We start from the raw sequence: 26729 nt of genomic DNA, 5'->3' as shown, positions 1-26729 counted from the left end.
GGCATCCTGTCAGCACATTTGGCCAAATACTTCCAACTTTAAGGAGACCTTAAAGCAGAGTTTCACAATCTCAGCAACTTCAAGCATGCTGGTTGAGAAATTCTGGAAATTGAAGTCCACACATCTTAAAGTTACCGAGGCTGAGATACACTGCTTTAAAGAAGAGGTTTGAACCCAACTCTTGAGTTTTATTCATCTTTAGCAATGTTGGCTGGAACTTTTAGCAGCTGCAGTTGAGTGGCATCTGGAAAACTGACATAAGTCTATTGTATATTCTTGCGTACAAAGAATCATACAATAGAAAGGGAAAATTGAGACCCATTTCTTATTTAATACAGAAATCGAACTTAAAACATTCTCAATAGATGGCAGTTTAGCCTCCATCTGTCTGGATAATTGATTCTGCTGTCAATTTTCTCTTAATACTTCATTCTTCAATTCCTGCATTCCAATCCTGAGACAACACATGTGTTCATGGAACAAACTGAATTAGAACCCTTTTTTTTTTTTAGCTTGGTATACTGTGTGAACCAATCTATGTTTTTAGTTTTACATCAGTACACTTTATTATCTCAGGTGAACCCAGAACATTAATTGAATAAACCAGTTAACTACAGGTAATTATAGCATGTGAATTCAGACAGTAAAACTGCATGTCTGCATTTCTCTCAGCTATTATTTAAGCCTTGTATTAAAACACATATTGGTTGTGTTCTGTACAATAACCATAAATCATGGTTTACCAACAAAACAAATTTGTTAAGGTTGAAATTTGCTCACTTGACTTAATAGCAGAAAACACTGGAAAATAAGGTGAAGAGAACAGTTGGATCTAATGGTCAAAGCACCAGTTCAGAAACCGGGAGAATGTGAGTTCTCGTCCCCTCTTAGGCATGAAAGCTGGCTTGGTGACTTTGAGCCAGTCACTCTCTCTCAGCCCAACTCACCTCACAGGGCTGTTATGGTTTTGGGAAAATAGGAGGAGTGGAAGGAGCATTAGGTATGTTCACTGTCTTGAGCGATTTATACAAATAATAAAAGTGGGATACAAAAATCTTTTAAAAAAAGAAAACCCCACAGAATCCAATACAACATACATTTTACTAGCAGAACAAAAACTACCAAATACAAATGTTAGAAAACAGCAATACTAAGTATGCTAGGAATGCGCAAGACAGCCCTGTAGGCTTGTGAAAAGCAAGGAGACGGTTGCAGCACCTAAACCTTTGATAAAATGTTTAGACTGATAGGCCACTGCAATTGGATCCCGGCCCACCCACCCCCCTCGTGTGGCACTACTCTAAAATGCTAAACACGCACAATACCCCACACGAAGGAATGTTAAGAATAAATTGAATCCATTGCGATTATTTTACATTTCAACATAAATAAAGAGTGACATTTGGGAAAAGCAAAACAAAATAATCGAGGTTACATACACATACCCCATTGCGTCATTCGCAACCTTGCTCTGCCTCCCCTCCTTTTTGTTTCAGAGAAAGCCAACAGAGTTTGGCTTGGCCAGAGCAAAAGTGAAAATTAAATGTACTCTTTTACACATTCCCCCCCCCTTCCTCCTCCAGGCAACTCTGCAGATGTCAAGATCTTTAGCCTCTTGATGTAGGTCAACATCGTTAGTAACTCGTTCTCCAAAGAAGGCAGGAATTCACTTTAAAAAAAAAAATCATGCACTTCTCTGTAAACTTCCAGGTGGTTTGATATATTTTTCTTAAAGTAAGTGGACTCTAGAAACTGGTCCACGTTGCTGAAAAATCTCTACATCAGTGTCCAGGGCAGCCCAAATTGGAGTCAGGCTCCTGTGAGATTTACAGAATGGCACAGAAGAACTTCTTCTCTCTAAATGGATTTTCTGAAGCAGGGACAGGAGATAATAAGGGGTCTTCCTTGGCATGGGCTTCACAGTATGCCATCAGGTCTGCTGCAGCTTTGGATACCTGTAAATAAAAAGAGGGTTTATATTCTTTTGGTATTCCAGAGTAGCTGTTCTTAAATTGCAAAGATGTGCAGCCAGCTGACCAAGAAAACACGAAATAAACTGTGGGGTTCTTGATGCTCTCTGAGCTTGGTTGTTTTCTTGCAGATGTTTCATTACTCAAACTAGAGCACTGCAGAGCACTGATGATGTTACCTAGTTTGGGTAATGAAACGCCTGCAAGAAAATAACCAAGCCCAGAGAAGCATCAAGAACCCCACAGTTTATTTGGTGAGCTCCAAATATTCTCCTTCATTGATGCCAAATACATTCTTAGAAGAAAGATTAGCGGAAGTTCATTCTGCTAAACTTTGATGGAGAATGCCTTGTTTTAGCTTAGTGATCTTGCAGAAACTCATTTCTTTGAGCCCATCTCGATCCTCACGTATCTTGCAATGCCAGGATCCTTCTTTCTTTGACCCTGGCAACTCTGTGCTTACCAAGACCACCAATGTTAAAACTACAATATGGTTTGGGGAGGCATAGTGTTATGGGAACTCATCAACCATGGCTCATGAGCACAGATTTGGGGTTTAACATGTGCGAATCTTGTCACCAAGTGACTCACATAGGACTCACACTGTTCAACAGTGTCTTGCTCAAGTTAGGAAACTGAACTTTTAGATGCTGAACTATAATATCTCATCCAAGCGATGAGGTTGAGTTTACACGTTTTTATGTTTTCTGCACAAAATGAAAATGACCTTTCGTGCCAGCAGGATCTAAGACGATGTCAAGCATTTATGTGCCACAAGCTGCCTTTTTTCAAAAAGGCAAATGTGTTCCCTTATACTGGCATTTCATCTGCTACAAAGATGGTTGAAAGCAACCTCTCCTTTTTCAGGAGAGAAACAGATTTAAAAATCTTCTCTCACTTTAATTCATATTAAAGTCAAGGAAAATAGCCCATCTCGATCCTTACATTTCTTGCAATTCTAGGCTCCCTTCTTTGGCCCCCATTTCCCTGCCCCTGCAAATGGATCAGAGCCAATTAAACTCAAGGTGACTTTGTAGCCTAAGCCAGTCCCAAATCCCATATTGTTCTTGGCATTTAAAAGTTAGGTTCTTCCTTCTCTTTAGTTACTTCCTTCTCTTTTTCTATTGCATACATATACTAAATCAGGGTTTGTGGAATAATGTTGGATCTGGGTGCAAAATGCTAGCTTAATGAAGCTTTAGGTCTCTGATGCTTCAGGAGGGAAAGTCTGGCTGTGGATTTCTTCCTCTGCCACTAAAGAGCAATGGAAAAGTCACTGAAGGTGCTCAGGTGAACTGTCAGCAAGTGGTGACCACCTGAGCTGCTTCCCTTAGAGAGGCAGACCAGAAGTCTTGGCAAAGCAAATGCAAGGTGTAAGCAACCAAATCAATATGTGTAGAGTTCAAGTAAGCTACTTTATTGTATTCTGCCTGTAATACCGGAATTTCCCTAGATTGCTTGCCTCCTCTAGGGAACAAATTGATAAAGTCCCATAGGACTTAGAGGGAGTCAGCTGTAAGTTTCATACGGCTCGCAGCAACTCAAGGCCAATTCCCTGCTTGACCCATCATTGCCTGGCTGGCAGTTTTCAAACAGCAAAACTCTTGGGGACAAAGGCTTGAGGGTTCAGGGACATTTGCAGAGTGTCAAAGGGGATCAAGTCTCCCCCCCTCCTTTTTTTTTTGATGTGCACTGCACTGTATATTATCTGTGTAAATAAATGGCAGGGGTTCAATTGCGTTGTTCTGGCTGCCATTTTGGCAGCTCTCCAAGGATGCCTTTTGGAGGCATGGCTTGCTGGGGCAGACCCATGGCTGAACACATTGATAATGGAGTGATAAATGGGAAGAGAAGTCAAGAGAGGGATGTCCCCAAGGAATCAGATGGAAGGACACTGAGGGACTGAAGGGCCGGGGACGCAGCTGTCAGCAATCCATATAGACTGAGTTAATCCTAGCAGGCTTGCTTGTGGCCCAATCATTATCCTGAAGGCGACTTTGCATTTCCCTGCAAATTGTGGGCAACCTGTTCCTCCCAGAAGCAACACACACACACACACACACCTCCTGTTCCCCCTTCAGAGCCCAGAACTGATTTTTTTAAATCTTAAAGAATTCCCCACCGGTGCTTTTTAAACACCGGTGTTTCTCATTGATCCAGGTGACTTAGCCTGATCATGAGCAGAGAATGGTGCTATGTTCAGGGGTGCAGCAATTTAGCTTGCTCTAAATTTAAAATGCTTATACAATCTGAAGAGGTTTATGTTTGGGAGCCTCGCCCTTCCCCCGCCCCCCAAAAAGAGCATACACCGTTTCCCAGATCAAGGGCCATCAGTTACCGCTTGGGATTGCTGCTTTTGTGTGCAAGTGGCAGGTTTTTCATACTTCTAGCCCTCTTTATAAAGATGCCAGGCTTCGCTGGTGAGGCTTGCAGTTGCCATAGTAACTGGTGGAAAAGAGAGTGAGACTGTACAATGTGGAGCTTTGCATGTGAGGCTAACTATATCGAACCTCAGGGCTCTTTCAGATTCCAATCAGAGCTATTAAGGGAGGTCGCATCCAAAAGATTAACGTTCCAGACAGAGCCAGTGATAAGTGAGATTCCTCTCTGACTTAGGGATAGAATGCATGATGAAAAATTTCCAGATTTCCAGATTAAGGATCTATATGGAAAAGTTACTAACACTGACAGAGAATATAATTCCCCCTTTTTTCACTTATGTTATACAAGAAGCGAAATCCACCTAGCTGGCCTGGCTCTCCAAGGGGAGAGCCTATCTGAGCCTCAACATCACCCAGACTGACTCCCCACTTGCTGTGAGTAACTGTCAAATTCTGGAGGGCCCTCTTTAATTCACAACCGCAAAATATTTTCCTGTTATTTTTGAAATGCTGCCATTTATCCCCTATGATTTAAGGATAAGGTGTGAGAAAGCTGGAGGCACATCCCTTTGCTCACAGCGAAGAGGTGCCAAATTGCTGTGCCCTCAAACATTTCTTCATGATGTGAATGTGTGGGAGGACCAGGTTTTAGGTCTACATTTAGGCCCCATGACTAGTCCTCAGCTATACACATGATCTTTTAGGAGCCGTGCAGTCCTACCTAGAACAGAACATATTCCACATTTCTAGGCACGTAAACTACCCAAATACATATATTTTCAATGCATTTGTTCCTATTCAGGCTGAGTCCAGAGGGTAGTCTAGAATGGATTAAGCGTCTGGTATCTGCTAGATCAGGGGTGTCAAACTCAATTTCATTGAGGGACATATCAGGGTTGTGTTTGACCTTGGGGGTGGCCGGGGGGGGCATGGCCAATCAGCATCACTTATGTTGGGGGCGCCTGAGGTGGTCCAAGTGTACTGCCAGCAAAAATGGGCTCCCGAGCTCCATTTTTGACTGCAACAGCCTCCTGCAACCCTCTGCCAGTGAAAAGGGAGCTCAGGAGGGCTACCGTCCCGAGCTCTGTTTTCACTAGCAGAAGCACCGTCCTTTGCTGTTTCCAAGGCGGCCCCGCAGGCCAGATCTGAGTACCCTGTGGGTCGGATCTGGCCCCTGGGCCTTGAATTTGACAACCCTGTGCTAGATGTTTTGGGTTTCATCTACAACTGCCCTTTAAGCATAGTCAAAATGTTTGGTAGGTATCCAATTGTCTATTCTTTATCTAATACCTGCACAGCTGCATTTGATTCAGTTTATTTCCTAGCATCTTCCTGCAAGTGGAAGCTCCCCTTTTTCCAGATGGGTTAATTGGGTGGGCTGATCCATTGATTATGACAGGAAGTGTCAGCTGTGCCTGATGCTGTGGGTTGACAGGAGTGCCTGGCCCAAAGTCACCCAGCTGACTTTCATGCCTAAGGCAGGACTAGAATTCACAGTGCCCGGTTTCTAGCCTGGTGCCTTAACTACTAGACCAAACTGGTTTTTATTCATTTGACTCAGATGACAAAGATAAGTACAGCTGGCTGCCAACCACAGATTGATGATGCTTCACTTCAAATTCTCCAATGAGCTCATCCAGCAACTTCATATGGATATGAAAAAAACATAAAGGTGAAATCTGCAGGATCTTATTTCACAAATGCCATGGCAACAAATCGAAACGATCACCCCCAAAGGCTAACTTTGGAGATTCGTTCCATAGATAAATGGTGGAACCACAACATCTCTATGCCTGGCTTCCACAAGATGTGTAGCCAGCAGTATCAAAAGACCCTACAAAATCAAAGCAAATCCCAGTCCGCTCTCTCGACTGGGACCATCTAGGGCAGTGGTTGCCAACCAGTGGGCCGAGGACCACTGGTGGGCCATGAGAAACTTTTGGTGGTCCGCAGAGAAATGTCCCCCTCCCAAAGCACCCCCCCCCCAAAGCAATTAATCCAGGCTGTACAGGAACACAAGGCTGTGCTGCCCACATGGCCCATCCACCCGCTGGCCCCTACCCTTCATCTGAGCGCAAACCTTACCTTGATTAGAGCCATGCGAGCTGGAACTGGAAGGTGAGACCAATGGCAGGGGAGGGAAATCCGCCCCGGGGTGTCTTGCTGACATTGGTGGAAAAGTCGGTCCCATATTCCAGAGCTGCAATAGTCAGAGGACTGGCCCTTTGGTCATCCCAGAGCAGCTCCTCTAGTCCATGGCAGGCCAGTGCACCTGGGTGGAGGAGCAGTTGGTCCAGGATGACCAAAGGAACAGTCCTGTGACTACTGCAGCTCTGGAATATGGGACCGACTTTTCCACCAACGCCAGCAAGCCACCGTCAGTCAAAATTCATATCAGTGGTCCGCAGGGTTTAAAATTATGAGTTTGGTGGTCCCCGAGGTCCAAAAGGTTGGTGACCCCTGATCTAGGGAACATCCAAGGTAATTTCACTGTTGAAACTGAGATCAAAAGAGTTTGGCATTACTTAATTTATCCCCAAGCACTCGCCACTGACCCACCAATATGCTTTCAACACTTTGTACAAATAAGTTCATTACTGCAATACATGTTTTGTTCCCATATGAAAAGATTCTTTATAAACTTTCAGAGGGCTTTTTTAATACAGATAGATCTCAATTTATGGCCACAATTGGGGCCAGAATAAGCGATGCAGTCATTAAGTAAACCACTGAGGTCGTTAAGTGAATCATATAGCTATTAGATGAATCTGACTTCCATCATTGGGTTGGAAACTCCCTGGAAAGATCACAAATGGGACACTGCAACCATTGTAAACATTTGCTGATTGCCAAGTGCCTGAAGTTTGATAATGTGACTGCAGAGAGACGTTGCAATGGTTGGGTGAGGTTGTAAGTCACTTGTCATAACTTTGAGTGGTTGTTAAGCAAATGCTTGTAAGTTGAGGATCACCTGTAGCTAAGAAATAATGGGAGCGCTGTCTGGAGAAGACAGTAAGTGGGTACCAATACATCTGAAAGGCATTGGTTTGTATAAGACCTCTTTAGAATAATCCCAACTGAAGGTTACATTAGAGCAGAGATCTCCAAACTTGGCAACTTTTAAGACTTGTGGACTTCAACTCCACAAGTCCACAAGTCGCCAAGTTTGAAGACCCCTGCATTAGAGTGTTAAATGGTCTTTACCTTTATTCTGTCGATATTTGCCTCCATTTTGAGCTGTTCCACCAGCTTCCTTGCTTGTGCTATGCTGGTGGTGTTGTTGCTGGCCATCAGAGCCTTTCTTGTGTCGAGATGTTGGTTCCTACCTCTTCAAATGCACTGCCAAATAAAAGAGAATAAATTAAGGTGATCCATCAGGGAACTAATAAACTGCCAGGCTTGCAAATCTAGTTGCATTGATAGGGAATCTAATAAAGGAAATGGTGCATAATCATCTTTCAAAAGCTCTAGTTTCATTGGCAAAGAGATCTCCACCCATTTCCTCTGTGTTTGATTCTCTCCCCATCACCCCCCGCAAGGTATCTTAGCCATGTTAGAAGATTTTTAAGAATGTGATGGGTTTTATAAGGACTGATTGAGAAGCCATTTTTCAGAGGAGCAAATGTATTTGAGCAGAATAGGGAGATTCATGCAAATTCCCCATCCATTAAAACCAACTCCTCCCTCCACCACCCCCCAAAAAAGTTTTGAGAGTTTTATTTTATTTTATTTATTTAGTTTAGTTTTTCAAGCATGTATGAGAAAGCAAGTATAAATATGAACATAACATATAAACATAAGTATAAACAGATATAAGTATACACATAATAAACAGGGGTGGAATGCTACCAGTTCTGTCCGGCTCTATAGAACCGGTAGCTCTGAGGAGCAGCAGACACTGAACCAGTTCTGTGTTTGCTGCTGTTGGGCCCACCGCCTGCCCAGGCTCTTACCTGTCCTTTATTTCCTGCTTTTTCAACCTCAGCTGCTTTGTGCGGCACAGCTGAGGTTGAAAAGCAGGGAAAAAAGAGGCTTTTCAAATGCTGCGTGAATGTGGAGAGAGACAGAGCCAATAATGACTTATTTTTGGCCAACAACAAAGAAGTTGGCTTCATTTTGGCAGTTTAAAATTTGATCTAGAACAGGGGTGTCAAACTGGCAGCCTGCGAGCTGGATGCGTCACACACAGGCCACACCCACCCAGCTCCATGAAGGGGAAAAAAACATTGCAATACATCACGTGATGGCAACGTGATGCAGCGAGTTTGGCACCCATGATCTAGAAGAAGACGAAGCAGCAGAAGGAACCATGGTGTTCCCGACATTTTTAGCAGGTCCTGGACAGCTGCAAGTTCTGTTTATCAAGTAAAAGACTTCATGAGAGAGCACAGATTTTTCTGACTTTTGGTACCTTTTAAATTTTGTTCCAGCCTATGGATAGGTAAGGTACAGTTATCAGCTTTGGAATAAAACAGCAAACACTTCAGTGAACTAAATGTAAAATTATGTAAAGTCAGGTTAATAACCATAAAAATGATTGCAAGAGTAAAATCATTATCTTCATTAGGCAGTAAGAGTTTATGAGGGTCAACTGTGACTTAAGCAAAACCTGCCAAGATACATAGGATAGCCATGTTCCATGTTTTCCATAAAAACTTAATTTCAGGGGATTTTGGCCAGAATACTTCTGTATTCAGTAGATGCAGCAGATAATATGGACAGTAAAACAGATAATGTGGGTTGTTGTCTAAACTGCCATCCAGACAGGGACTGTACATTGGAAGTGTGAGATTTTAAAGAACTGGCTGTCACTTAGACATTTGTTGTACCTATCTTGTTAGTGCTAATGAGAGGCAAGGGACAATAATGCATTTCAAATATTGCTCACATTCAAACCCAGTTTTCATAACTGAACAGCAAGAAGGTCTTTGCTGTTGGGAATTGAACTCTACTTGAGCAGTAATATCAAATATCCTGTTTTTAAATATCTGAGACAGGATCAAGATGTTCCTAGCTGAAAAACAGCTGGGGAATCTCCACTGGTATAAATGAGGCTCCTCAGCTTCCTGAACCAATGTAGATTATTTATTGGAACCTTCACAATACACATCCCTCACATCCTGGATATAAACTGTTTCAACTCCTACTCTCAAAATGATGATATAGAGTGCACCGCACACCAGAACAACTAGACACAAGAACAGTTTTTCCCCGAACGCCATTACTCTGCTAAACAAATAATCCCCTCAACACTGTCAACACAGACTATTTACTAAGTCTGCATTACTATTATTAATCTTCCCATCCTTCCTTTCCCCCATCTCCTCCCACTTATGACTGTATGACTATAACTTGTTGTATCCTTACAATTTTTATTGACTGTTTCCTAGTATGATTTGATTGCTTATTGTACCCTATGACTATCACTAAGTGTTGTACCTTATGATTCTTGATGAATGTATCTTTTTTTATGTACAATATGCACCAAGACAAATTCCTTGTGTGACCAATCACGCTTGGCCAATAAAGAATTCTATTCTATTTTTATAGATACTATAGTGTGCTTTACTTCATTTGATTAAGACTTGCATGTCACTGTGAAAAAGCACACTCCCTGATTTAGTATTTGTGCAAAATGTGACAACTGGACCTTCATTTTTTTCTTCTGTTCAATTGTGTCCAATTCTTGGATACTGCATGGATAAGTCCCTGTCATTTTCAATCAATCAGAATAGAGCTGGAAGGGATCTTGGAAATCTTCTAGTCCAACATATACCATTTTAGACAAGTGACTGTCCAGTCTCTTCTTAAAAACTTCCAGTGATTAACCACCCATAATTTCTGGACGCAAGTTGTTCCACTGGTTAATTGTCCTCACTGTTAGGAAGTTTCTCCTTAGTTCTAGGTTGCTTCTCTCCTTGAATAGTTTCCATCCACTTTCTTGGTAGGGTTTTCAGAAGTGGATTGTTATTGCCTCCTTCCTAGGGCTGATTCAGTGGCTTTGTGCCCAAGGCAGGACTAGAATTCACAGTCTCACAGTTTCTGGCCTGATGCTTTAACCACTACACCAAACTGGCTCTCATTGCTTTCATTACCTTTATTAGTTTACCTTCATTAGTAGGCTCTAATAATTATAATTACATCATATTAATTATATAATTATAATTGCCTTCACTTGTGAGCTGTAATTAAGCAAACTTTGACTTTGCCCATTGTATAAGCCCAATCATGTCTAATAGCTGTATAATGAGCAAAGCTTCAGCTTTGAATAATGAATTTCTGAGACCTTTCCAACCATCTGAAACCTTCAGCGGAAGCTATTTTCCTGTATCTAAATTAATTATTGAATTGACTCTTTCTTAGGTTCATACATCAATTAAATGGCCAGATTTGCACAAATACTTTCCCCCACATACACACGCCTAACCAATGTCAATACTAACAAAACTTTGCAAGTATAGGTATTAAACCTTGATTAAACCTGATTAAGAAAATATTGCAAATACAAAATGGAAGGCACTGGTTCAGTTTCAACGTATGTATTAATACAGTGAAAGTACTGCTAGGCATGTCAGAGGGAGAACAAATACAGATAAACAGGACTTTTTTTCAAGAATTGCAGGCTTTATATGCACAAATTTACATTCACAAAACATAGGCTGTTAAGCAGACAAAAATTGTAAACCAGAACATTTGCAGGGACAATAATCCCCAAAACTCTTCTTCCATGTTCCCAAACTCACCTATTTACTGGATTTTCAGGGACATATCCTCATAATAATACCTGTTGCCATTCCACTTCAATTTACACAAAAAACGCTTCAAACTCTGATCTATTTGTATCTGTTCATATATCTATCTGTTCATCACCAACTTCACACTGCTGACAAGTGCAAGCATTTTAAGACCTAACCCTTGCAGCCACTTACTTCTTCCAGGTGGAAGCACAATAGATACAGCTTCACCATGTCCATAGACTGTGGAGCTGTTTCAATGTAACAATCCTTTCAGTTTTTCCTTTGTTTAAACCAAGAGTCTTCAAACTTGGCCAGTTTAAGACTTGTGGACTTCAACTCCCAGAATTCCTGAGCTAACACGACTGGAGGAGGAATTCTGGGAGTTGAAGTCCACAAGTCTTAAAGCTGTCAAGTTTGAAGACCCCTGATTTAAACTCTACATATTTTCATTTTTTCAGGCTATATAGTTCCAAAACTCTGCTTTTTCTTCAGTAACTCCGTGTAAGTTATTGGGTCATCCTCATTTTTTAAAATTCCTAACATGTCATCCACAAGCTTTTTTGAAAGCACAAGCACACTTGTTTGAACTTTGTTTTTTGCTTTGGAAGTTTGTGGTTAATTGCAGCCAAATTGTTACCTCTGGTCCTCACCTATTCTTAATTATGTTACTTTCACTTGACACATTCAGTCAGTTAACTGAGCCATGGTTTAATCAATTATCCAAATTTTCTTTTTGCATGATACATTGAAGAGCAAACTAACCAGTTTATAGCTCAATGAGTTGTGTCAGCTAAACAGTGTGGTCTGAAGAAGTTGAAAACTTGCATAAAATTTTGGTTCCTCATATAACAGAGTTCTTCTCCAATTCGATGCCTCCAGACATGCCACTTTAAGTGATCCATGATTGTCTCTTCAGCTTCAGAAAGTTTTATCTTCTGGAAAATGAGAACTTTTTTCTTTCATTTGGGAACCTTATGTTCCCTCTCCCTCATTCTACAATGCACCTCTAGGCTAGATATCTCATTACACCGTAATCTCCCAATGCAATTTTCTTTTTCAAAATACCTGGCAATTGAGAATGAAGTTTTCTCTCACCACAGACAAAGAGGGAAGTTTCCCCACTCCTCAATTTTCATGTTTCTGTTTCAGCATGGAAACCATTCAAACTTAGATTAGAAAGCAGCCCTTCGTATTGCACAAGTAGACTGAGGGACTGATGGGAATTGCAGTCTGGCCCATTTGAATGGCAACCACTTAAGAGAAAGGCTGTTCTTGTTTATCCAAATTTACATTCCCATGATATACACCTGGAAAAAGATAAGGGGGCCAGAAGGAAAAACACCTGCTCTACAAAGTAAGGCCAAGTAATTTGGAACATTTTGCTTTAGATTTAGAACATGGACAAAATAAAAGGACATTTTAAGTCTCTAAAAGTATAATAGCAACAGAGAAGTTTTTCTATGTTTTCTCCTGCCAAGAGGTTCTTAATGAAATGGATTTCTAGTAAACTCTTCTTATATGAAAAGGATCTTGTTCATGCAATGTATAAATTTATTAGAGAGATTTCTTTTTGTAATTTTTTTTTGCCAAAATGGCTGCGAGTATGCATGGCTTTTAGAGAAATAAATCAGAAGAGTTAGCTGCATTGATGACAGTAGTGATGGCAGCTTGCTAGATAAGCCAGTTTACCCAATGTGGCATCATCCATGTGTACCTGAATTGGGCCCAGTTCTGGGGGGACACCATCCAACATTCCTGCAGGATGCCAGGCTGGGAAAAACTATATAACCACTTTTAGGTGTGCAGGCAAAATAAGTTGAATATTGCAGGATCTGGGTCAGTTTCTAGCATGAGTCTGAAGGCTCAGAAGATTAACCCTCTAGTCCCAGTGATGGACCCAGATTGGATCATGCAACATTATCCCTGGATACGTATATCTGTCTTCACCTCTGAATATTTCCCAGAGGGATGATTTGAGGAAAGTGCTGTTCCTTACTTGGAGGCATTGGATTCTCTTCCTTGCAAACAGACTCTTAGAGCTTCCCTCTAATCCAGGAAAAAATCAGCTTTACCTCGGTTTTTCCTATCTGACCTCTTCCAAATTTGCCCTTATTTGATATGATGAGAATTGTAGACCCACATCTGTTGAGGGTGATCAGGAGGGAGAAAAGCTGCCTTATCATGTCTGAATTTTGATTTTGGGCGTAATTACTTAATTACTCAAAACTGGAGCAAAATACAGATCACTGGAACAATGTTGTGGGGTTCCTGTGACATATCTACACAGAGACAAAGGAGCCGATTCCCAAGAAGTTGCTGACAGTTCTATGTTTCTTTTTTTTTCTGATTTATACTACAGATTTCACAACTTTTCACTTATGATCTATGGCATAAAATTTTGAAAATCAACACAGTCCAGGAAGGCTAGTAAAAATGAGTGGTAATGTGCTTGTTTCCATGGAGACAGCATGGTGGCATAGGATGCTGCTCAACGGAGGGGAAGGAGAGGTAGAGCAGGAGGAAAACCTTCTTAGCTAATAGGAATTTGTCCACAAAAACAGGATGTTGGATCAAGAGATATTGATTTTGATTCTGATATTCTGATCCTGAAACTTGGAGAAACCATGAATATCTGGATGGGAAGTTTAAAAAAAACACCCTTAAATGGGTATGCAACAAAAAGGAGAAAATCCCATTTTTTTTTAGAGCATTGTTCTCACAAATTAGAATATTATTCAAAATTCTGAGCAAGTGCAAATAAGGGTAAACTTTGAAGAGCTTACTGGGAATCTGATCGCATATAAATGTAAGAAATAATAATAGTAATTGATCACAGTGGGTTTCTTAGTGAGCTCTATTTTGCAATTTGCATGATGGCAAATAAATACCCCTTTGAGTTGAGCTTGATTTGTATATTTGTATTCTTGGCACCAATGTGGAAATGCATAATAAACCACACCTTGATTCCGCTTTCCCTAACTCCCTACGTTAACTGACCCCCTTCATTAAACATAATTTTTGTAGGCACCTGTGCACTCATGGGACAGAGTGAAAATACTCATATATTCTGCTTTATCAGAAGGAATAGAACTTGCAAACAAGCTTCCCATAAAAAGAGTTTTCTCCATAGATTTCAACTCTTCCATTTTGCAAGAAGGGTGGAAAAAGTAAAGGTAATAAGCTTCGTTAGCTCTAAGGAGCCAAAGTGAAATCCTGAGCTACAAATATTGTCTTCTGTGCAGTTAATAATTTGAGTACATCAGATGCTATGGCAGGCATTTTCTTGACCGAGGACTATATGGTACGTTTTCCAAACCCTCAAAAGTTTCTAGCAAAAACATAGCAGCATGTATAATAGCAATAACACTTAGACTTATATACCACTAACCACTTCATAGTGTTTTACAGCCCTCTCTAAGCAGTTTATAGAGTCAGCATATTGGCCCCAACAATCTGGATCCTCATTTTACAGACCTCAGAAGGATGGAAGGCTGAGTCAACCTTGAGCCAGTCAGGATTGAACTGCTGGCAATCAGCAGAGTTAGCCTGCAATACTGCATTCTAATCACTGTGCCACCGCAGCTCTTTTAATATCTGAACAAAATTGGTGGATATTAATAATCTATTTACTAACGTATATATTTTAATTTAACCCAGCCATGAAGAAGGTTTATAGGTTCAGTGTTATCAGATTAAATGTGTTGTTTGCTGCTTCTTGCAGCACCTCAGTGACTGAAAAACATGCATTTCTGGAAAGGTTTCAATATAGGAAGGTTTTTCAAAAACCAGAAGGTCTCTTGATTGTTTAGCTGACAAAATACAGTGAATGAAACAGAATTTCACAACGGATGGAAGCAAGCTCCTAGCTAAACAAGGTCTGGCTAGCCAGCTAATTGATCACAAGCAAGACACTCCATATTGGAGCACCCAACAGATGCCTTTTATGCTATTTTCAGGCATTTGCAGATTTCTTCTTTGCATGTTGGCACGTAGCAAAGATTTTTTTCAGGCACAACAGTTCACAACAGCTTTGCAGCATTCAAAAGAAAAAACATCCCACCGAGACTGAGGGATTTACAAATGAAAGAAGGATTTTCACTTTTAAAAAAATCACCAGTGGCTTTTGCAGAGGAAAGGATACACAGCTTCTCCATCGACCCCCTCTGACAAAGTGGGCCCAAGACAGACTATAGTAAAAGGCACAAGCCAGTTTAGTATAATGATTAAGGCACCAGGAAGCCAGGAGCCTGTGAATTCTAGTCTTGTCTTAGGCATGAAAATCAGTTAGGTGATTTTGGACCCGTGACTCTCTCGGCCCAGCCCAACTCACAGAGTTGTTGCTGTTGTGGGAAAAATAGGAGAAGAAGGGAGCATTATATATTTTTGCTGCTTTCAGTTATCTATGTAGTAATAAAAGTAGGATAAAAAACAAATAAAGTTCTTGCTATCAATCTGGAAGCAGAAGAAGTGAGGTGAGCTCCAGATAGCTTTGCTAAAGTAGATTATAGGGAACCCGGCAGAGACTCCAAGGTATGGGGCAAGGCAGGACAGCCAGCAAACTCCAATTAACTAATGTCAGACATGTTCATGAAAACAAAAGCAGCATCAGTTGGCCAATAAAGTATTTTTTTGTTGGTTAGTAAGCAGGGAGGAAGAGGAACGATTATGTGCAATATAGCAGAAGCATTGAGGAAGAAGTCAAAAAAGAGGCAAAGGAGGAAGAGAGAGGGAGAGAGTTAGTTATCTTGCCTGGAGCAATGCCCCAACTTTAACCAGATCCTGCCTGTTCCCACTTGTGGAACAACCTTAGAAGTCTGGGCCCACAGACACTGCCTAAGGAACAGTCAAGTACAGCCACAGCTGGATAGGGGGTCAGGTAAGAAGCTCAGAAAACAAACTCTCCCTAGTTCTTTGTGAAGGAAATTTGGAGTGGGGGAGAACTGTGCTTTCAGACTTGCAAGATTCTTTTAATGTAGCTATACAATAAAGTAGAATTAACTCATCTGATCATGGCTCTGATCCAGAGATTACCGTACCTGGTAATCTAACATATACTTGCCTAAAACCCACCAATTCAATGGTATGTACATTGGGTTAAAATGATTTCTCATATTGATAAAAAGAGGAGCAGGTACCAAGGCCATGAACAGATGTATGTTGCCCAATTAGAGGCAGACTTGCACTCTTTGAATCCAAAAGATCATGGGCAAATGTTGTGCTGTCATAAATTGTTTACATATTGGAGTTTTATTCAAAAGGGAGCAACTTGCTGGAATTCTTGTGTTGTTATCTTAATAATTATCAAAAGTCAGATTTATCCTTGGTTTTATGGTTTCCAAAGCAGGAAAAGTAACACAGTGTGTATTGACATACACTCAGAATATAATCTCTTTTGGGGGAAAGGACCTTAAAAAGAAAGAAAGATCATCAGGCCCTTCATGGCAAATCTTGCTAGTAAAATATAACTTCAGTTGGTTTCAGGTTACTGTATATTCAGACACACAGAAAACTATTTCTTGTACTCTTGGATGTACAGGATATTAATGGTTATTTGATACATATTCCTGGACTCTCTACATATAAAGGCCACAGCATTTGTGCCTGCATATAAGACATGTGCTTACTTTTTTTCCAAGAATGAATTTTGGAACTTTTATGTTGAATTCATGCCAACAACCTGAGAAACTAATTAGATTTTAAAACTATTTTCATTGAATTTTTTTAAAATGAGGATAAAAACTACTACAAACTAAAGTAAAGTAAGAAAAAGAAACCAAAGGGAATATTAAAAGGAAAAAAAGAGAAAAGAGAAAAAATATAAAGAAATAGCTTCCAATCGTTCTTACAACAGTTACAAATATACAATTATAAATTTCCCTCTTATTCTATGGTTACAACTCTCTTCTTTCTATAATCTATCCTGTCTAATCACCAAAGGGTAATTAGATTCAAGCAAGTAATGTAAACTTATTTCTTTTAATTTCTGTCTTTGTTACACTGTTTTAATTAAAAAAAATAAATTGATCCTATCCTGTTTCTGATGTAATCCCAGTAGACAGTAGAAAATGGTCTAAATAAAGACATAAATATCTATGTACTGTTATCCTCCTTTTCCTGTTTGCTAATGTGAACATGTTCTTGTCATAGTGAGAAATACAGACTTGCATTTTGAATACTTAGCCTGGTTCCCATAGTGACATCTAGAAAAATGACTAGAACATTGCTCCCAAACTCATGAGGAAAATATGAAACTTTCTAATTACAGAGCCATAGCCATGAAGGATTAGGATGGAGGATTTTAAGAACATTCTCCACTAATCCCAGCAACGGGAAGATGAAGCCAGAGAGCAGAGAACTCTAAATAAATTTGGTCCTTCCCCCATAATGATATTCGCCAGATGTGTTTTGTTGTTGGATTCATGTCCTGACTTTTCTCCAGAAGCTCAAAGGAGCTTATATTATCTTGTTTAAATGTGAAAAATATCTATTTTACTATGGAGGTGGTGATCAAATTTTGCAGGTTTCAAGCTGAAAAATGATAATGACATAGATAGTAAGATGATAATGACAGATAGATAGATAGACAGAAAGACAGACAGAGACAAAGAGATATTGATTTTGACCTCTTAGTTGGTAGCTCTTGAGGGTTATATCTAAATTTAGTTCATTATTTTTTCTTTCCTTTTTGAAGTGTTTTATATTGTCTATAAAAAAGACTTGACATATAAAATATATTATTTATTGTTCAAATGCATTTTAACCTACTTTAATTTTTTTTTAAATTCACAATCATAGGAAGATTACAAATATACAAAATAAATGCATAACTAAATTTCAGCACTGAGATCTGCAAGAATTCAAAGGCTATAGAATTAAAAAAAACAAATGCCACACTGGACCCTGGCTTACAGTACGCCCAACCCTGTTTTTGGTGCTTTACTAGGTAATGCATCACGTGAAAAATGACTATAATGACATTTTGAACATGAAGCATTCATTTATGTGATAAAACAAAGCAGAATTTCTCAGCTTGGGTCATTATATGTTTTAATTCAGGGATGTCAAACTCATTTCGTCATGGCGGTGTCACATGATGTATCGGAACTTTTTCCCACTTCACTAAATTGGGTGTGGGTGGGGTCAGGGAGAGAGAGAGAGAGAGAGAGAGAGAGAGAGAGAGAGAGATATTATTCCTGACTGTCACAGTACACTGAAGCCCACCGTAACTGATTTGCTTCTTCATGCAACTGCACCTGAGCCTTTCAATAAATTCTAGAGCATGAAGACTGTGATGCTATTCACTCATGACTTTGAATTAATAAATACTGGTCAAGAGCAAGTATTTCATAATGTGTAACAGACCTATTTTCCAAGTCAACCCACTTCAACATGCCAAGCCATTGAGGATTACCAAGGGTTGACCCAATGCCTTTTAAGTATGGCCCAAAGACGTAAGAATAGGAGAGGACTGAGGCAGCTATACAGTTGAATCTAAGAGCCTGGTCCCAATGCTGTCTCTTGAATATTTTCCTGAATAAGCTCCTAATCAACTTCTTCCAATATTAAGCAGCTCCTGGTTAGGTCTATAGCTTTAATATTCTCTTCCTTGGGCAAAGTTGCATCATTTCCTCCAGCTGCTGAGACTATCTTCAATCCTCTATTAATATTTTATTTTTAGTAACCAGCAAACAAAGGCAAACACACCTGGCCCAGAAGCCTGTGGGATTGGTTCCAGGATGACATCAACCATGACAAAAGAGTCTGAGTTAGTATCTCTCCTTTTAGCATGAAGGCTCCTGGACTGCTTAATTAGCAATCCATTCTACAGATGAATGAATTAATTAGCAATCAGCACCTGGAACCCAATATTCACAAGAGCTTTGAATAGGGCAAAAAGGTCACGTATTCTCTTTTCACACATGCTGTCAGTGTTCCAGCCATATTCCACACTGCCACATGCATAGCTAAGATTCTAACTGAACGGCAGACCAGGACCAATTTAATTTTTCATGTACCTAGACCAGGTCTGATTATTTTATAGAAAGCAAAACTCTTGTGACAGAATCCACCCTTGCGTCTTTTTCTGGAGAGCCAATTTTTACATGGTTACAACCAGTGGTGTATTCTACGGGTTCGGCCGGGTTCTGCTGAGCTGGTAGCGGTGATGAGCAGCGGAGATGGAACCGGTTCTCTGAGCCACTCTGCTGTTGGGCCCACCCCCCCACCTGGGTTCCCATACTCACCTTTATCCTCTGCTTTTGAAGCGTAGCTGCTTTGCATGGCATAGCAGAGTGCCACGCGGCAGCTGTTGAAGCAACCGGGAGAGTGCAGGCTTGCAGGAGGTGAGTTGGAACACCTCTGTGTCTGCACAAATGCCTCTGTGCCTGCACAACGTGTGTGTTTGGCGCACGCATACAAAGTGTGTGCATGCACGCAAAGCGTGCCCACCAAGCGAATTGGTGGTAAAATGTTTTGAATCCCACCACTGGTTACAACCAACCAACCAGATACCCTACCTTTGATGAGTAAAATAAGAGACTAGGGAAAGCCATTCCTTCTGGTCATAATAGAATCTTCTATTAAGCTCTTTACACTATGTGAGTAGGAAAAAGATACACAACAATTCAAGTCTTAAGATATTATAAACATGGCTTGCATTTTGATACATTACCAAGTGCTGAAATCTTGTAATAACTTCATTGGCTTTTCTACAATAAAACTTCATATCACAGTTTGTTCTTAGGACATGCCTAATTTCAAATCAGGATTAATGAGATACAAAATTGCTATGTCCACATAACAAGCTTAATGTGATAACATCTACAACCCAAAGTCTGGGGAGTTTATAATATAGCAATGCACAAACTTCTGAACTCTTAAGCTCAGTTTAACATTTCATGAAAACCCCACCTGGTTTGATTAAAAATTCAGTTGGTTGTTTTTTTTCATACAGTTTCACTCTTTCACAATTCATGTAGTGATATGGCATCAAAATTATCTTTAAAGTTGATAAAAAGAAGAAAAAGAAAATATGGTATGAATAAAGGATCTGAATTTTCCAGAAAGGTACAGTCGTGCACCTTGCATTTTGTACATTAAAAGATCCTACTGCAGCACCCAAATATTTTATTAACTTATTTAGCAGTCATTTCCCACTGGGGAAATGGAGGTGGATCAGACATCTAGATCTTTACACATGTACTTATAAGGTAGCTCTCACATCCTATGTTTCTCACTTCCCTCCAAACTCTTGCCATTTCCATTGTTTTTTTTCTCACCAGTTTCATTCATTTGAGGCTGCAAAGGGGAGCATAATTTAGCCTTCCTTTTCTTCCTTCCTTTTATTTATAATGCTGCCTAATTCTCATGTGACTCAAGGTGAGGTAAAGAAAAAAGTTTAAAAAATACAGTAGAACCAAAAAGAACAGAAGTAATGAACAAGCAACCACCAGAGAATATGAAATTTTAAAATCCATAACATACCCATGAGTTAGCAAATTACTCAGGATTGCTAAAAAAAGTCAAATCTTTATTGTCTACTTGAGGGACATTAGGGGTGAGACTATATGGAACTCTTAGGAAATACTGTTTTGGAAATCAGGAACCATAACTGAGAAGGCATGCTTCTGGAGTCCCATAAAGTGACATTTCTTCATGGAGGGAAACCAAACCATGCCAACCTTGTCTGATTTATTAGGACAGTCAGATACAAGTGAAAACAAGATGGCCCTGCAAATAATCATACTGATGGTGATGTAGCAATAGTAGTATGAAGTAGTAAATGAAGGAATATGGGAAGTAATATGTGACATAAATCTTCTCAAGACAGCATCTATCTGGCTTATTTATTTAAATGTATTGGCCACCAGGTGAAGTTTGGGTAGTGTACAAAACTTTAAAAAAACCTTAACATAAGAACAGCAGGAAACATTAAATGATCATGCAACAGATACTCTATTAAACCAACAAAACAAAACAGGGACTATTAAACAGTGATAACACCAACTCCAGGACTGGGATCAGAGCCAGGTTCAAAGCTTTCTGAAACCCATCCTTACGTCTGAGAGATGCGGAAAAGGCATGCTTCTTCAGGCGCACAAGATAGCAATATTTAGTGGACGGGATTAATGGAGCCCACCCACTTTGCTGGAACATAATGAGCAGGCAGAAATGATTGGAGATAAGCTGTCTCTCAGGTATTCAGGCCCTCTGCTTACTTAACTTTATTGCGGTCATTAACCAGCACAACTGGTTCTAAGCATAATGACCTAATCTATAACACTTGGTTTTGGGCTGTCACAAAAAATACCAATTGCAAATTCCCTGCTCCCACTCATCCTTCGAGTTTCTGTGCAAATCCTTCCTGAATAGAAGTAGTCTGAAGCAAGGTTGGATCAGTGATATAGAAAGAACTTCTGGTTTATTTTTACTCACTTTGGGTAACTTTAACAGAGATAGGTTCTGAGTGAATTGGTATTTTGAGAAAGCAACCAAGCACTGTCATCTTTCATGTAAACAATATTCCTGTGATCAGTCAACCACAGGAGAATGTATGGTTGCCCAGAAAGGTGGTAGGCTTCCCTTGGATGTGTTCTAGCAGATGTTGATTATTCATCTGTCAGGAATGTTATTATTATTTATTATTGCTTTATTACCTTTATTGTCAGAGTACAACATGTGTACAATGGGACTGGCTGAGTCTCCCTTTGTGCACCCCCCACCACCAACACAACTCACAGTGAAGACATAAATCCCTAACCCAGTCCCAATCTTATTACACTATGTGACCTTGTTGTACAATGCGCCGGCCCTGTAAGTCTAACATACTATGTTGACATGAAGTTATTTTCCATTCAGACGTCTGGCAGCCCATGGGTAGAAACTGTTCTTCAGCCTGTTGGCTATGCTTCTGTATCTCCTATCCAATGGTAGGAGAGTGAAGAAGTGCTGACTGGGGTGTTTGTATTCCTGCATGAAGCCTGCTGTATTTGACTGCCTGAATGACTTCTTTAGACTCCATGATGATATGATGCTGTGATGTGTACTGTATTACTCAGGCCACATTCCCATGATATACAGTACGGTGGCAGCAACAGCAACAAGAAAGTAATTCAAACACTCATTGGAATAGGACTTTCCAGTCAAGTTATAATGTTTGATTCATAAATCAATAAACAAGTCCTATAATAGGATCAGGTCATAATCTCTTTTGAAATGCAGCAGTTCTGGATGGTTACAGCAGAGGTGTCGCTTCCAGAAATCTTTATTGTAAACAGAGATGCTGATCGGAGGTGAACTGATTACCATATCAACCACTATCAGGCCTTCCTCGGGGCATCAGTGTCACAGGTCTCCATTTCCAGAGGAATAGCCAAAGAACTTCGTTACTGAAATAAGGAATCTTAACCATCTTGTCTGGAGGCTAAAAAGCTATTGATATTGTCTCACACAGAGAGACAGGAAATTTATGGAATACAGGTAATTTCATCCTTTAAGCGCAGATGAGCTTCAGATAAATATTTATTGGTAGAAGTGGTAAAAGGAAAGATTAAAGAAAAACGAAAAAAATCAGGTGTTGACCGAAACTATTGCCTAGAGATGTGGCCATTCATAACACAGGACTTGGATGCCACAAATATTCTTGTGTTGGTAAGTTGATTAACATAAGCTGGGACATCAAAGTAAGAAATAACACACAAAAAAACCTCCTTAGAAATTCCACCCGTTAGTTCACAAGGAAATAAATTGTAATCCTAAGGTCAACGTAGTCACCCAACCGGCAGTAACACCGGTTGGATCCTACCCCTGCTATGCACCTTCACAGCCCTATTTATTCAGCCCTCCACAACAGTCCCAGTTTCTCATGTGGCCTCATGGGAAAATTAATTTCCTACCCCTGGTCTAAATTCTATTCCACATCTTCAAATGGATTTTTAAAGAATGCCAATTCCTTGAAATTTGCATTCTTCTGGTCTTATTTAATTTGTTTGTAGCATATTGGCACTGTGCTTTCTTGTAATTCATGTTTTTGTTTTAAATTTTTGTAAATAAACAACCTTTTTATCAGCAATATGCCCCTTTTGATATTTAAGTAGGTTTCTTAAATATGCCCCTTTTTCTAATTCTATGCAAGGACTGACCCATATAATGTCAATTAAATGGAATTAAATTGAATTACATTATACATTTGTGCCTTTCAGCTCTTATATTTTAAACGCTTAGTTCATTTTCTTTAAAAGAAGCTAGCCATATCCAGGTCACCATCTCCCCACCTGGCCTCTTTCATGACTTAGTTAAAAGTCAAGTTTTTCCATTAGGCAAAGTCAGGGAATATGTCCGGGTGTGTTGAAAAATCAAAATGGTGGCCAGTTTTGAAAGTCTCATAATAGAGGAATGGATCATAAGAGTGGTGCGGTAACCTAGAGGTGAAGATGCTCGCCTCCCATTAGGAAAGTTCATAGTGGAATCCTAAGTAGCAACAGATGTTTCTCTATCAAGGTGCAAAGACAAAAGATATACTGTGAACTCCATATAGACATCAGGAAGGGCATCCGATCGGTAAAGGCTCAGCTCCATTCAGTCACCCTGACTTCACTCTGAATAAAGGGATTACAGGGTTGTAAAAAAAAAAAGAGGAACGGATCGTAGAAATATCAGAATTGGTAGAAATGTTGGAAAGAAAGCTAACCTGTTTGGTTAGATAGAGGGGGGAAATGCTTTTGAAAATGGGAAACATTTTATGGACTTTTTGCTAAAGGAAGCAAAAAATGAAATGATGTTGTATGCATTTAATTATTATAAAAGATAAAAATTAAATAAAGGGCTGAAGTAATTTCTGGTATAGTTAGGAGGATGGGGATGGTTTTTTAAAATACTTGTTTTAAGAGTAGGTTGGAAGTCATTATATTTCATAAATATAGTTTTCTTCTTTCTTTGTTTTCTTTTCTTTTTCTTTAGATTTGACTTTTACTGTATAAATATCCTTAATAAATATAAATTTTTAAAAAGTCAAGGTGGTAGCTGTAATCAAAGCTGCACCCTTTTTAAAATAGGAATCACTTAAAAGCTTAAAGAGCTATGCAAAATCAAAAAGCGAAAGTTATAGAGGGACAAATGTTGTGTATCATGACATCATGATGTAATAACTCGAATTAGACTTTGTGATACAAATCCTAAATTGTAAATTCAACTTGGCACTCCCTTGTATGTTGAGATTGCAAACTCCTAATTTCCCAATCAGTGCAACAGCCTGGGAATTGCACAAATAGAGGACACCAGGCTGGGACAATAGAAAGAAAGAAAAATCATACAATTATAGGTAGTCCTCAAATTATGAACATTTGTTTTGGGACCATTTAAAGTAAGGGTCTTCAAACTTGGCAAGCTTAAGACTTGTGGACTTCAACTCCCAGAATTCCTGAGCTAACATGACTGGAGGAGGAATTCGGAGAGTTGAAGTCCACAAGTCTTAAAGCTGTCAAGTCTGAAGACTCCTGATTTAAAGTTACAACAGTACTGAAAAAAAGTGACATGACTGGGCCTGACTTGACTGTTGCAGCATTCCCACAGTCACATGATCAAACTTTCAGCTATACAAAGTGGGATGAACACTCTTTGAATGATGTGGGAGTAGGAATGGATTGCCAGAGGAAAAATTGCAGACTACAGCAACCATTTGCACTGCTCAGGTGACCCAGAGGACATAGATAAATCTCTAAGTGCTTCAACTACCCTCTAAAAGGATGCAAATGACCAGCTGTCTGTAAGGAATATAAATCCTTCCATTCCCCATTATCCTGTCAGAGCTGAAGAAGCATCTTGGATGAGAAGTGAAACGTCTTCAAAAGAAAAACAAGAAAGTTCAGTTGCCTCCTGAAAAAGCACCTTCGGGACAACTATGACCTGTATGACTGAGAATCTCCACAGACTCACACGATCAAAATTCGTTTATTTGACTACCGACATGTGTTTAGTTGCAACATCCGGGCGTCATTCCCAGCCATCTTCTGACAAGTCAACAAAGTCAATGAGGGAAGCTGGATTCACTTAACAACTGCATGAATCACATATAACTGCAGTGCTTTACTTAACAACCATGGCAAAAAAGGTCATAAAATCTGGGGTAACTCATTTAACAATCACTTTTTTTCTGCTTAGCAACAGAAATTCTGGTCCTAAATTGAGAATTATCTGCATTGTCCTCACATGACTTATTACTTGAAAACCAACAGTTACTATCGGGATCATCCTCCTGAATATTCATATCGTTCTTTCTGTTCTGTAGCCCCAAGGTATTTTGTATTATTATACTGTATATTCTGGTAAAAATTCAGACCATGCACCTGGAAGTAACTCATGGATAAAACTGCAGAGAGCTCATGGAAGTGACAATAAAGTGCCAATAAAATTCTATGCTATGCTATGCTAATGCTATGCTATTCTAATTACCCTACCCTACCCTACCCTATTCTGTGGCATCTCAGGGTATAACTTTTTCCCATCTTTCCAAATGGAAAGCTTAAGCAACACTGTGCCTTAAACCAGCCCTACCCAATCTGTTTCCACCTCACCAGCCAGAAACTAAAAGATGGCTATTCTAAGGCAGAAACTGCCGCGGCCATCTCCCAAGTGTGTGTGATTTAGTAAGTGCATCACGCTTAATAAAACATTGCCGAGAGTCTTCAGTGGACTTTATCCCTGCATTATGAGATTGTCTAAACTGCTCATGCCCCCACAGAAGCAGACATGGCATTTGGCAGAGCTGTCGAGTTGAAGCATCTTTTGTAATCTTAAATTCAGCTTTTTAAAACAATTAAACCCACCCAAAGCAACCATTCATGGCTTCTTGTGAGAGATCCTGTTGGTACACTCTTAAAATCTTCTGAGAACTCATTTGCTTGTATAATATGTAGTAACTGCAAAAATAATTGCTGTTTTTGAAAGAGATACAGCTAAATCAGAGAAAATATTACCTTTTTGGTTGTGGGGAAACTTAAGCAAAGAGGCGTTTTTTTTCAGGTGGAAAGAAACACAGGTTGAATAATTTGTGTGTGAGAAAGAAACTGCCAAGTGTTGAATTTGTCATAAATCTTTATGGTCATGTCCGCATAGTTTATACAAATTTAGTCTATAGCCTTGTCTGTCTGTCTGTCTGTCTGTCTGTGTGTAGGTGAAAGAGACAGAGCAATTTTTTGAAAAGCTGCCCTACCTAACCGCTTGGAAATAATCTTTACTCTCTAAAAGCAATTCTAGCTCCATTTTATTACAAAAAAACCTAAGTATAACTTAGACCAAGTATGTCCAATCTTGGTCCACAAGCCGCATGGACCCTGGATGAGGCCCCACAAGATCGTAAACTTAACATTAATATGTGATAGCCTAGAGGTGGAGCTCTGGCCTCACAATTGGGAGGCTGTGAGTTTGATCCTAGGCAGAGGCTAATATTTGGAATAGACTCTCCTGCTCGAGCAGGGGTTTGGACTAGATGACCTCCAAGGTCCCTTCCAACTCTGTTATTCTATGATGTTTGATATGAGTTCTAAGACAAATCCTTTTCACTCAATGTGGCCCAGGCAAGCCAAAAGGTTGGACACCCGGGACCTAGATTATTGCAGAAAAAGTCTAGCTTTTGATTTTGCAGT

At 39.8% G+C, this 26729-nt stretch overlaps 1 protein-coding gene across 4 annotated transcripts in view; it reads right to left on the bottom strand.

Annotated features, from left to right (window-relative positions):
- Positions 1 to 1082: 1082 nt before the first annotated feature.
- Positions 1083 to 26729, bottom strand: part of GNG2 (G protein subunit gamma 2) — a 47212-nt gene continuing 21565 nt past the window's right edge. For all 4 annotated transcript variants that reach the window (XM_087922437.1, XM_087922436.1, XM_026698727.2 and 1 more), the window contains exons 2-3: positions 7556 to 7690; positions 1083 to 1955 (exon numbers count right to left, since the gene is read on the bottom strand). In XM_087922437.1, the coding sequence (XP_087778563.1) occupies positions 1827 to 1955; positions 7556 to 7642 (216 nt within the window). In that variant the 5' untranslated portion in view covers positions 7643 to 7690 and the 3' untranslated portion in view covers positions 1083 to 1826. The remainder of the gene's footprint in view (positions 1956 to 7555; positions 7691 to 26729) is intronic.

Source organism: Pseudonaja textilis, chromosome 1, assembly GCF_049901715.1.
Source record: "Pseudonaja textilis isolate UNSWEBS1 chromosome 1, rPseTex1.2, whole genome shotgun sequence".
Classification (NCBI taxonomy): domain Eukaryota; kingdom Metazoa; phylum Chordata; class Lepidosauria; order Squamata; family Elapidae; genus Pseudonaja; species Pseudonaja textilis.
Note: the sequence above shows the minus strand (reverse complement) of the source record. Positions and strands in the feature narration are given on the sequence as shown.